The sequence below is a fragment of the Mesoplodon bidens genome (genome assembly GCF_964165515.1).
Source record: "Mesoplodon bidens genome assembly, chromosome: 1".
Lineage (NCBI taxonomy): Eukaryota > Metazoa > Chordata > Mammalia > Artiodactyla > Ziphiidae > Mesoplodon > Mesoplodon bidens.
In genome coordinates this window covers 113412380-113425637 of record NC_138176.1, presented here as the reverse complement: position 1 = coordinate 113425637, position 13258 = coordinate 113412380, and the positions used below count along the sequence as shown (strand labels likewise).

Genomic DNA, 13258 nt, shown 5'->3' with positions numbered 1-13258 from the left:
TCCTGGCCCACAGGTGCTTCGGAGCCCGCGTCCTTTCGGCCCTCCCGGCTCACGTCCTGTAGCAGGTGTGCGTGCGCCTCATTCTAATCGCAACTTTCCAGCGCTAGTTGGACACCCAGGCACGTGAAAATTTTACCCTCGACTGGACCGTCGCTGTCGTACTCCACAGCTTGATCCCCTGGGCGCGGTCTTACTCATCCTGAGTTCCTAGAGGACAGGACCGGGCAAAGAGCCTGGTACACACTGCACCAGAACTAATACTCGACGATTCACAGCTGAAGACAACTGGGCTGCTTCGCCCCGATCTCCGGCGTCCGCAAGATCCCATCTCCCACACAAGGCTAGCATTCGGCATGAGGAAGCTCCTGCGTGATTTTAAAAAGCCTTCCCTTAGATCTCCCTTTCAATCTTGGGCAATCAGCACCTTCCACCTCAGCTGTGTTTCTCTACCGGGTGGGGGCGGCCCCAAAGCGCGGGGTCTCCCGGCACTACCTCCCTTCGGCCGCCGGGGGGCGGTAGACGTCGAAAAAGGTTGCGCATGCACCGTGTGGGGCCCTAGGCTCTGCCTCCGGAACCGCCGAGTGACGGAGGCGAGTGCGTGGGGTTATGGGAAGTGTGGTTTTCCAGTCACTGGATCACTGGGGCACTCCCGGCTTGATCCCAGAGCGGGACTTCAGCTCCCGGCTGGCCAACGAGAGCGGGAGGGGACGCGAGGGAAGGGGGCGGGGCGAGCGAGAGAAAAGGCGGGCGGGGCCGGGGGAGGCCAAGCGGAGGGGGCGGGGCTCCGCCCGGCTGAGCTGCTGCCGCTGGTGGTCTGAGGAAGCCGAGAGGAACCTGGACGGCGTCGGGCGCGAGGCCTGGCGTCCCCGGAGTCGTAGCGCGGGAGTCGGTCGCCGGCACTCGGCCTCCCTACTTGCAGGTTCCCTCCCAGAACGCGGGAGAGCCCGGAGCGCGGCGGGGGTGCGAGGTGGAGCAGGCGGGGGCGGCCAATGCGAAACTGGCTGGTGCTGCTGTGCCCGTGTGTGCTCGGGGCCGCGCTGCACCTCTGGCTGCGGCTGCGCTCCCCGCCGCCCGCCCGCGCCTCGGGGGCCGGCCGGGCAGGTGAGGTCCTGGGGCCGGGCGGGGCGGGGCGGGGCGGGCGGCCGCGAGCGGGGGGAAAGCCGGCTCCGAGCCTCCCGGCGGCTTCCTTCGCGGAGCTCCGCCGGGAGTCCCGGGCGAGGGGCGGCCCGACACGACGGTCCGCGGATAAAACAAACGGCCCTTTTCATCCTCGAGGCGTTAATATCGGCCAAACTTGAGGGCGCTTTTCTCGTTTCGCGTCTCAGCCGCTCCTCACCTCCCCGCGTTTCTTAATGGCCACAAAGCCGGTGCCCGCGACTGCAAGCCTTCCGGCTGTCCCCAGGCCTGGCCCGAGCCTCCCGGCGCCTGCCCGGGGAGCAAAGCCCCGCGTGTCCTTCAGCCCTTCAGCTGCAGCTGCTCACGCCCGGGGTCGGGCTACCAGGTTGCTTTCTTCCTCCCCAGGTGTTGGTCTTATTCGGTCAAGACTTTTGAGGTCTTCGGGCCGTGGATCACGTTTGTGCGTGTTTTTAAAGGTGGCTGGGTTTTGCTTTTAAGGAATAACTTTGCTTTGAGAGTATACTGTACTTTGTGAATCCTTTGAAAACTGTGATGTAAGTCGGTTGAACAGATCGAGGCATGGCTGCGAGTGGAGTTGTTCCTGGGAACTTGGTTTGCAAAAGCCTGCAAATGAAAAATATACACGAAAATATCAAGTTCTTTAATGGTCTTCCCCATTTGCTCTAAAAGTTATTCTCTTGTGGGAAAGAAACCTTTGTTCATGTTCACTTCACAGCCTGAGAAATTGAATGCTGTGCCCACAGCCCAGGGGGGTTTCTGTTGTTAATGAATTCCACCGCTCTGAAGACGTCTTCAGGTTTCCCTTTTTTTCTTGTCTTCTTTTTTAAGGGCTTGCCCTAAGACATGTAAAGAAGCCTAGAAGGCTGTTTTAAAGATGAGGTAATTGTCGTTTTTGGTTTTTAACTACGTTGGGAGTTTTTTTCTTACCACTTCTCCCCAAAGACAGTTGTTTTCTTATGCAATATTTTAAAGAATTAGAGTTGAATATTTGCAATTCTGAGATGGCTCTGTGCCTTAACTTAGAAGTAGAAAGTACAGAAACTAATTTGGCAATCCTCAAAGCAATCTCACTGTTATAATGGGAGTTCTTTATTCTGGTAACCGTCTCTTAAAATCCTTTTCTATTAGAGAAGCCATAAGTTCTTTGAGAAGGCTGTTTGTGTGACCTGAATGGAATTAAGATACTATTTAAATGATTTAATGAAAGTGCAGTGTTACAGGGCATTTAACTTAACAGGTTAGGATTTTTTTTGTCTGTTTTGTTTTTTTAGGGTTTTGTAAATGGAGCTGAGGAAAGAGTGCTATAGATATATAGTACTCTGTAACACCTGTTGGGTTTTGCATTTTACAAATTTCTGTGATGAGTGAGCTCTACTGGAATTTACTTGTAGAGCATACTTAGGATATTTATGACCTAAATATCTTTTAGGGTCCATAAACAAGCGAAAACCATACGTTCAAGCTGAAAACTTAGTAGGCCTCCCTGACAATTTCTTAAGTTTTTTTAAATTTATTTTTTATGTTTTTATACAATTTTAAAAGGTTACTTTCCATTTACAGTTATTACAAAATATTGGCTCTGTTGCCTGTGTTGTACAACACATCCTTGAGCCTATCTTACACCCAGTAGTTTGTCCCTCTCACTCCTCCACCCCTATATTGCCCCCTCCGCCCTCCACTGGTAACTACTAATTTGTTCTCCACATCTGTGAGCCGGCTGCTTTTTTGTTACATTCACTGGTTTGTTATATCTTTTAGATTCCACGTGTAAGTGATATCATGCAGGATTTGTCTTTCTCTGACTTATTTCACTTACCCTAATGCCCTCCAAATCCATCCATGTTGCTGCAAATGGCAAAACTTCTTTCTTTTTTTAAGGCTGAGTAGTATTTCATCGTGTGTATGTATATCACATCTTCTTTATCCATTCATCTGTTGATGGACACTTAGGTTGTTTCCATATCTTGGTAATTGTAAATAATGCTGCTGTGAACATTAGGGTGCGTGTATCTTTTGAATTAGTGTTTTGGGGTTTTTTTCAGTTATATACCCGGGAGTGGAATTGCTGGGCCATATGGTAGTTTTTTGAGGACTCTCCATACTGTTTTCCACAGTGACTGCACCAGTTTACATTCTTACCAACAGCGTACAAGGGTTCCCTTTTCTGCACATCCTCCCCAGTATTTGTGTTCTTTTTGATGAGAGCCATTCTGAGGTGTGAGGTGACGTCTCATTGTGGTTTTGATTTGCATTTCACTGATGACTAGGGATGTTGAGCATCTTTTCATGTGCCTGTTGGCCATCTGCATTTCCTCTTTGGAAAAGTGTTCATTTCTTCTGCCCATTTTTTAATTGAGTTGTTTGTTTTTCTGATGTTGAGTTGTATGAGCAGTTTATATATGTTGGATGTTAATCACTGATCAGTCATATCATTTGCAAATATTATCTCCCATTTGGCAGGTTGTCTTCCTGTTTCTATCAATGGTTTCCTTTGCTGTGAAAAGCTTTTAAGTTTAATTAGGTCCCATTTGTTTACTTCTGCTTTTATTTCCTTTATCTTAGGAGATGGATCCAAAAACATATTGCTGCGATTTATGTCAAAGAGTGTTCTGCCAATTTTTTCCTCAAGGAGTTTTATAGTATCCAGTCTTACATTTACGTCTTTAATCCATTTTGAGTTAATTTTTGTATATGGTGTTAGAGAATGTTCTAATTTTATTCTTTTACATGTAGCAGTGCAGTTTTCCCAGCAGCACTTACTGAAGAGACTGTCTCTTCCCCATTGTCTATACTTGCTTCCTTTGTCATAGATTAATGGACCATAGTGTGTGGGTTTATTTCTGGGCTCTCTGTTCTGTTCCATTGATGTATGTGTCTATTTTTGTGCCAGTACCATACCATTTCGATTACTGTAGCTTTGTAATATAGTCGAAAGTCAGGGGGCCTGATTCCTCCAGCTCTGTTCTTCTTTCTCAAGGTTGTTTTGTCTATTTGGGGTCTTTTGTGTTTCCATACGCATTTTAAAATTATTTGTTCTAGTTCTGGAAGCTTTGGGGCTTCATGTCCAACCCTTTTGCCCTTTGTCTGTGTGCCTTGAGCCAGTCCCACTGTGCTCACATTTTCTCCTGTAGTGCTCACAGCTCCCAGCCCCAGTGACATTCCCTTTCCCTGAGTCTGCACTGGGTCTCTTTTGTGCTTCCTTCCCCTCAGGTAGCCAGTCTTCCCCTGGGCCACTCCTGGAGGTGAGGGGGTTACCTCTTTCCAGTGTTTTTTATTCCTGTGGGGCTCACCTAAAAGTATTAAAAGTAACTTCGTAAAAAAATGTTTTTTCTTTTTGAGATAAGTTTTTTCCCCTCTGTTAGTGTTTCAGTGATACCTTATCTGCTGTCCTGTGAGACCAGGCTAGATTAAGGAAACTAGGAAGTAGACCTTGGAAAGGGCAGGGCTATCGGTGAGGAGATCAGTACTAGTTGTGTAAATTAACTTTGACTTTAGATGGATATTGTGCATCTAGTCAAATAATAAATTAAATAGAGTATTTAATCTTAAGTGCCTTGCAGAGTCCTAATTTCGTTTGCACCTTTGGTACTTTCAAAACTAAAAACAGTAGAAGCATCTAGATTGCTGAAATTTCCTACAAATTCTTTTCTCATTGTGTTGTCACCAGTTCAAACCAAAACGTTGGAGCATTTTTACATTTTAGCCCTTATCCCTTAAGCCTAGAGTGAGAGAGAAAACCCAAGACTTTGTTAAGTATTCTTCCCTTGAATATACATTTAAAATTTTGTTTTTGTTCTCTTTTCCCTCCTGCCTCTTTGTCTGTCTTCAGTCTCATTGAGTCGTGGCAGGGAGATTTACCTCCCCTGAATGTTAAAAAAGGCCCTCTGACTTGCAGTTGATTCTACAAATATTTGAGAGCCTCCTCTGTGCCAACTTCTGTTGTAGGTGTGGGATTACAGCAGTAATCAAGATAAAGTCCCTGCCTTAATGCAGTTTACAGTTTAGAAGGGAAGGCAGAACATAAGAAAATAATTATTAAATATCATAGGGGAGAGTGATAAGTGTGGTGACAAAAATAAAGCAGTGTAAGAGGATAGAGAATGATGTGCTGCTGTTTTAAATAGAGAGGTCAGGGGCTTCCCTGGTGACGCAGTGGTTAAGAATCCACCTGCCAATCCAGGGGACACAGGTTTGAGCCCTGGTCCAGGAAGATCCCACATGCTGCGGAGCAACTAAGCCCGTGCACCACGACTACTGAGCCTGCGGTCTAGAGCCCGCGAGCCACAGCTACTGAGCCCATACACCTAGAGCCTGAGCTCCGCAACAAGAAAAGCCACCTCAATGAGAAGCCTGTGCACCGCAACGAAAGAGTAGCCCCCCTCACTGCAGCTGGTGAAAGCCCGCGTGCAGCAACGAAGACCCAAAGGAGCCAGAAATAAATAAGTTTATAAATAAATCAATAGAGAGGTCAAGGGAGGCCGCTCTAAAGAGGTCACAGTTGGGCAGGAACCTGAATGCATTAATGAAGTGTGTCAGTCGTGTTAGTACGTGGTACTATTCTAATGTAGTAGCTCACCTTGAACAGGTGAAACCCAGTCAGGGAGAACAGCTGGTGAAGAGCCAGCAGATCTCCTGTTGTGAAATCCAGCACAGCTAGGGGGTGAGGAGAGGAAAATGGAGGTGGAGACAGCCATTTGGGCTAGGGAATAAAGATACAGGATATCTCAGTGATAACGTATTGGTTTGAGGTTATGCCTTAGCAGGAATTATTTAACAGTTAATTTAGAAAAATGATGTACCAAAAGAGGCTTCTCTTTCTAGGATATTTTGAAAGAAGGAAACCAAAGAGAAAGGAAAGAAACGGATCCTTTCAACAAATGCTTACAGTAGGTATTTAGTCCCTGCTCTCAAGGTGCTCGCAGTTTGTTAACTGGAAACCGACATGGGGCAAGCAGAAGGTCAAAGACAAATTGAGCTTGCTTTGCAGTTTCGCCTAGGGCTGCCTCGTCCAAAATGATCGCTGTATGCTAATCTGGTCTCTGTGCTTCAGTTTCCTTATTTATAAAATGATGACCTCACAGGGTTATTGTGAAGATTCAGTTAATAAAACACCCAGAACAGTGCCTGATTCCTCGTGAGCACTCTGAATTTTAGAGAGGAATGGTAGTGTGGAGGCGGCCGATGTCCTTGCTAGTGAGGTGTTTGGGGAGGTATCTGAAATTGGTGAGAGCACGCTGGTAGCATGTATAATGATTGTCCTTATCAGTAGATATGTGGTGAACTTGCATGTTTTCTTCATTTTCAAGATTCCTGCCTGTTTGTGGTTGGTGTCATGTGAGACATGCACATGAGAGTGGAAATTTTAGTCTAATTTTTAAGAATCTTTGGGCTTATTTTGAAGAGTCAGTTTTGGAGTCTTTAATAAACTTTTGGATGTCCACTTTCAGTGCAGAGTCTAGCAGGTTGCCAGACTCTCAGGATTTACTACATATTAAAGAAGAGGAATGGTCATTGCCTTCAGGGAGCTTGTGTGGGGTTTTAATTATTCTTGACAGTATGAAGGTTTGTTTATTGCTATATATTTGCCATCTAAGGCAGTGAACATAGGAGGTGCTCAGTTACTTGAAGGAATGAATCAAGAGGAGAAAACTGGAAAAGTATGAATGAGTTTGTCACCTATAGATCATTCACATTCCATGATTTACATTTTTTTCTTATAAAAGTAAAACAAGTTTTTTATAGAAAAATTTTGAAATTATTTTTTAAAAAGGAAAGAAAAATGATCTATGCTAGGCAATTTTTGTATCATACATATAAAACATGGTCGGGAGAATTATTTAGTATTAAAAATTTTTTTTTGATATATCATGTACATTCAGAAAAGTGCACGTAAATGTGAGCTTGATGTAGTTTCACAAACTGAATCACCCAGCTAATCAGCACCCAAATTAAAAACAGGAAAACTACCAACACCTTAGAAGCTTCCTTTATGCTCCCTTCTTATCACTGTCAGGAGTGGTACCCATGATCCTGATCTTTAGTGGCAGAGATTTGCCTGCTTTGTACTTGATATAAGTGGAACCAAATAGTATGTACACAGTTCTTACAGCCTGCTTATCTTACTTAATAAGATGTAGAACAGCATTTAATGAAATGTTTAAAACAATTTTAATGTCTGATAGTATTCTAGCATATAGATACACCATACTTTATGTAACTGATGCCTTATTTGTGCATTCATGTATTTTGCAGTTTTTCACTATTAAGAAATGACACTGTGATGAAGAGATCTTTTAGTGCATCACTGATTATTTCCTTAGCCTATATTCTTAGCCAAGGACAAAAGTTATACAATTCTGAGGTATTTGATGTATATTGGCAAAATTTCCTGCAGAATACTATATCAACTTACATTCCTATTAGCAACATAGGAGAGTAGCCATTTCCTTGAAATAACTACCTCTATCAAAACGTCAGTCATTTGGGTATTATCATTTAAGAAAATATTTGTCAGTTTGAATGTAGGAGAAAACTGGTGTCTTATTATTGCTGTAATTCAAACTTCTAGTGAAGTTGACCCGTGTTTTGTAGGTTTGTTGGCTATTTGCATTTCTTTTTCTGTAAATTATCTTTATTCTTTGTCTCATGTTCACTTCTTAGTTTTTTTGTTGTTGTTTTTGTTTCCTGTTTTCAGACACCAGAATCAAACTAGGTACCCTGTACTTGCAACATTGAGCAGAGGATGATGAAAGTGTAGGGGGGGAACTGGAAAGCTGGGCAGCATTCTTACACAGCATCCACTTTCAGGAGTTTTTGTTGGTTTTTTTTTTTTTTTTTTTTTTTTTTGCGGTACGCGGGCCTCTCACTGTTGTGGCTTCTCCCGTTGCGGAGCACAGGCTCCGGACGCGCAGGCTCAGCGGCCATGGCTCACGGGCCCAGCCGCTCGGCGGCATGTGGGATCTTCCCAGACTGGGGCACGAACCCATGTCCCCTGCATCGGCAGGCGGATTCTCAACCACTGCGCCACCAGGGAAGCCCTGTTGGTTTGTTTAATCTTGGCTGTGCCACGTGGCTTGCGGGATCACGGTTCCCCAACCAGGGATGGGACCTGGACCACAGCAGTGAAAGTGGCGAATCCTAACCACTAGACCACCAGGGAACTCCTCACTTTGAGTTTTATACTGTGTGACACACTACTCACAGGTCTGTTGGACTGATTTACATTGATGGTATGTGGCAGAAGAAACCAGTATTTTTAAAAATTGAGACATAATCGACAAATTACACTAGTTTCAGGTGTGCAGCATAATGATTTGATACATGTATATATTCTGTAATGATCACCACAGTATGTATAGTTAACATCTGTCACCACACGCAGTTACAAATTTTTTTTCCTGTGATGAGAACTTTTAAGACCCACTCTCTTTAGCAACATTTAAATACAGTACAGTTTTTTGTTTTGTTGTTGTTTTTTTTTTTTTTTTGGTGGGGGGTCATGCTGTGCGGCTTGCGGGATCTCAGTTCCCCAAACAGGGATTGAACTTGGGCCACGGCAGGGAAAGCCCAGAATCCTAACCACTGGACCGCCAGGGAATTACCTGCAATACCGTATTGTTAACTATTGTCACCATGCTGTACATTACATCCCCATGACTTATTTTATAACTGGAAGTTTGTACCTTTTGACCCCTTTTACTCATTATGCCTACACCTCTGGCAAACACCACTCTGTTCTCTGTATGAGTTTGGTGTTTTGTTTGTTTTAGATTCTACATATGAATGAGTTCATATGGTATCAGCCTGTCTTTGTCGGACTTATTTTGCTTAGCGTAATGCCCTCAGGGTCTGTCCACGTGGTTGCAAATGGCAAGATTTCCTTCTTTTTTATGGCTGAATAATATTCCACTGTGTATAAAGAACACATTTTCTGTATTCATTCATCCATCAGTGGACACTTAGGTTACTGCCATGTCTTGGCTGTTGTAAATAGTGCTGCAACGAACATCCCCATGTTCACTATCATGCATATCATCCCCATTCATATGTCTTTTCTAGTGAATGTTTTCATTTCCTTCAGGTAAATACCCAGAAGTGGTTTTGCTGGATCATATGGTAGTTCTATTTTTAATTTTTTGAGGAACCTCCATACTGTTTTTCATTTTTTAGTGGCTGCATCAATTTACTTTCACACCAACATTGCATGAGGGTTGCCTTTTCTCCACCTTCTCGCCAACACTTGTTATTTCTTATCTTTTTCATAATAGGCATTCTAAGAGGTGTGGTGATGTTTCTTAGTGGTTTTGATTTGCATTTCCCTGATGATTAGTGATTTTGAGCACCTTTTCATGTACCTGATGGAAGTCTGCATGTCTTCTTTGGAAAAATGTCTATTCAGATCCTCTGCCCAATTTTAAATGGGATTCTTTGTTTTTTGGTATTGGGTTGTATGAGTTCTTTGTATATCTTGGATATTAATCAGATATATCATTTGTAAATATCTTCTCCTATTTGGTAGGTTGCCTTTTCATTTTGTTGATGGTTTCCTTTGCTGTGCAGAAGCTTTTTAGTTTGATGTAGTCTCACTTACTTATTTTTGCTTTTGTTGCCTTTGCTTTCAGTGTCAAATCTAAAAAAAATATTGCCAAGACCAATGTCAAGGAACTTACTACCTATGGTTTCTTATAGGAGCTTTATGGTGTCAGGTCTTACATTCAAGTTTTTAATCCATTTTCAGTTGATTTTTGTGTATGGCATAAGTTAGTGGTTCAGTTTCATGCTTTTGCACGTGGCTGTCCAGTTTTCCCAACGTCATTTATTTAAGAGATTGTCCTTTCCCCGCTGTATATTCTTGGCTCCTTTGTTGTAAACGGATTGACCATATACACGTGGGTTTATTTCTGGGCTCTCAAATCTGTTCTGTTGATCTGTGTGTCTGTTTTAATGCCAGTACTGTAGCTTCATAATATGGTTTGAAACCAGGAAGCATGGTGTTTCCAGCTTTGTTCTTCTTTCTCTAGATTGCTTTGGCTTTTCGAGGTCTTTGTGGTTCCATAAAATTTTAGGATTTTTTTTTTCTATTCCTGAAAAATGCCATTGGAATTTTGGTAGAGATTGCACTGTATCTGTAGATTGCTTTAGCTAGTATGGACATTTTAACAATATTAATTCTTCTGATTAGCAAGCATGGAATATCTTTTGTTTCTGTATTCTTCAATTTATTTCATCAATGTCTTTTACTTTTCAGTGTACAGGTCTTTTACCTCCTTGGTTAAATTTATTCCTAGGTATTTATTCTTTTTGATGTGATTGAAATTTCTCTTTCTGATAGTTTATTACTGTGTAGAAATACAGCTGATTTTTGTATATTGATTATGTATCCTGTAACTTTACTGAATTTGTTTATTAGTTCTAACAGTTTTTTGGTTGAGGCTTTAAAAACCTATTTTTCAGTATTTCTGGAAGTAGAAGTTCTCTAAAAGGCCAGAATCTGCCATGTACTTCTCTTCTGCAATAAAAAGAGAAGTGCATGTAAAAAGTAACACAGTTCAGTAGAGGCAGCTAAGATGTGGATGAGAAGCAGAGAGGATTGGCAGTGGCAGAGAGAGGTGGAATAAGATCAAGAAGTACTTTTCAGCGATAATCCATGAGGTTTTCACATACCACATGGATATCTTCGTGTCTATTTATTTTTAGAAAAATCTCATGGAGAAGTCTGGGAGGAACTATTAGGATAGCCTTGTAGGTCCAGGTGAAAGGTAAGAATTTGAACTGAAGCTAATGACTAGAATTAATGATAAAGAGAGAAATTTGAGAAAAATTTTAAGAAGATTTTGTCATTAAGAAAAGGTTAAATGATGTTTCATGTAATCCATCTCGAAAAGATTTATTTTGATTACCCGTCAAAACTAAGGTAGTGATGTTTGGCATTTAAAGGGATGTTTCAGTTATTTTGAAATTTTACTTTTGTGCAGCAACCTTGTTTTCTCATGAAGTCAGATAAATGAGGCATTTGGGATGCATATAATTTTTGCTCTTCTAATCTTTTAAAGCTTTTTAATCCTTTGAGAAGACATTTTGAAACAGATGAAATAGAGTACCTAAAGACTGTTATCGGTATCAGCTTTCTCTGATTAGGAAACTGAGGCACAAGGATTTAAGTAACTTCTTACTGATGCTGTGCAGCACGTTGGCTATAGAATCAATGTCAGATACGTCTGGTCACTGCATTTTCCTCACTCTTGTCTATAAAGTGTACTTACTGCTAATATTTCTCTGTGAAAAAATAGGGGGAGGGACTAGGTTGTCATTGCCAATTTTACATAAGCATTTAAATTATTCTCCCTTGAAGAAATATCAACATGTCTTTGTTGTCTTTTGAATACCTAGATTCTATGATATATAAAAACATTTCATTTAATACAGTAAAGCTCTCTGGCCTGCAGTAATTTATTTTTGGAAACATTGTGGGATCAGTTTCTGCCGCTGAAGAAAGAGATGAAATGGGATCCCTAATGAGAGCTATATATTAGCTTGAAGCTCTCAAGCTTTGAAACTGGTGATGAAAAACAGGGACAAAGTATCTTTCCCTCTATCTTTCTCTAAGGACAGTTTTTTGGGGTGGGGGTGGTGTGCATCTTGTGGGATCTCGGTTCCCTGACCAGGGATTGAACCGGGGCCACAGCAGTGAAAGCCTGGAATTCTAACCACTGGGCCACCAGGGAAGTCCCTCTAAGGACATATTTTAAAAATGTAATCCTGTCCATTAAATATGATAGTAAAAAATGACTTGTCCCTTGATTTTGTGTTTTAACTAGAAACGTTTCCCCTCCTTCATCCTTTGCACTATTCAAGTGATAAATATTTGCTGGCTCTAGTATTTATTGGCATGAATAAGAGTTCTGATTCTTTCCAGCATGGTAGTCCTTCAACTTCATCTCCCAAAGTTAATAACTAATATTCATGTAGGACTTCACCTTTGACAGCACATTTGTTGTTGTTGTTGTTGTTAGTTGCTGTTGAATGCCCACGCTTTGCCTCCTACCAAACCAGAACCTTTATACACATTATATCATTTAATTTTTACAACAACTCTATGAGAAGTATTATTCCACCCATTTCTACTTAAGGAAACTGAGGCTCAAGGAGTTAAATAACTTTTACAGCTAAAATAAAAAGCCAGCATTTTATAATTGGCTCTTCCTGCCTACTATTGTATGGTTTATGCCACATTGACCTTCCAAATTGATTCTTATCAGAAACATCTTACTTGTTTTGAAGAATTTACATATATACTTGGGTGAGCACGAATACATACATAGGTGTGGAAGCAAAAAGCCTCTGCACCAAAATGTTAGTAGTGCTTATCTCTGGATGGTGACTTTTATGAGTGCTTTAGGTTTTTTATTCTTTGTATTTATTTGTATTTTCTGCAAATATGAACATATATTTATATTATCTTGTAATAAACATTTTTATGTTACATACTGAACTTAACAGTAATTGAGAAATGACATTTCTAATTTACTATTGCTTATTTCTAGATCAGTTGGCCTTACTTCCCCAGTGGAAATCTAGTCATTATGATGTGGTAGTTGGTGTGCTGTCAGCCCGCAATAACCATGAACTTCGCAGTGTGATAAGAAGCACCTGGCTGAAGCATTTAGTACAACACCCAGCATTAAGTCAACGGTACGTTTTTTTTTTTTTTTTTTTTTTTTTTTGGCTGCGTTGGGTCTTCATTGCTGCACGTGGGCTTTCTCCAGTTGCGGCGAGCGGGGGCTACTCTTCGTTGCAGTGCACAGGCTTCTCATTGCAGTGGCTTCTCTTGTTGAGGAGCACGGGCTCCAGGTGTGCACACTTCAGTAGTTGCAGCACATGGGCTCAGTAGTTGTGGCACGCAGGCTCAGTAGTTGTGGCGCACGGGCACAGTTGCTCTGCGGTGTGTGGGATCTTCCCGGACCAGGGCTCGAACCCGTGTCCCCTGCATTGGCAGGCAGATTCTTAACCACTGCGCCACCAGGGAAGCCCCAACGGTAGGTTTCTTGAGTTCACACCTTGCGTGATGTATTGAATAAGTGTTCTGAAAAATCTCTTCTTGGAGAGTCAGAGATGTTAATTC

At 42.1% G+C, this 13258-nt stretch overlaps 2 protein-coding genes across 3 annotated transcripts in view; both read left to right on the top strand.

Moving 5' to 3' along the window:
- The window catches only part of LOC308626940 (uncharacterized protein), a gene marked incomplete at its 3' end in the record, with an annotated part of 19089 nt that extends 18878 nt beyond the window's left edge, over positions 1-211 (top strand). The window contains exon 4 of the mRNA XM_081252508.1: positions 170-211. Coding sequence (XP_081108634.1) covers positions 170-211 — 42 coding nt within the window. The remainder of the gene's footprint in view (positions 1-169) is intronic.
- Positions 212-779: 568 nt separating this feature from the next.
- The window catches only part of B3GALNT2 (beta-1,3-N-acetylgalactosaminyltransferase 2), a 59627-nt gene continuing 47148 nt past the window's right edge, over positions 780-13258 (top strand). For both annotated transcript variants that reach the window (XM_081241187.1, XM_081241186.1), the window contains exons 1-2: positions 780-1101; positions 12681-12828. In XM_081241187.1, the coding sequence (XP_081097313.1) occupies positions 990-1101; positions 12681-12828 (260 nt within the window). In that variant the 5' untranslated portion in view covers positions 780-989. The remainder of the gene's footprint in view (positions 1102-12680; positions 12829-13258) is intronic.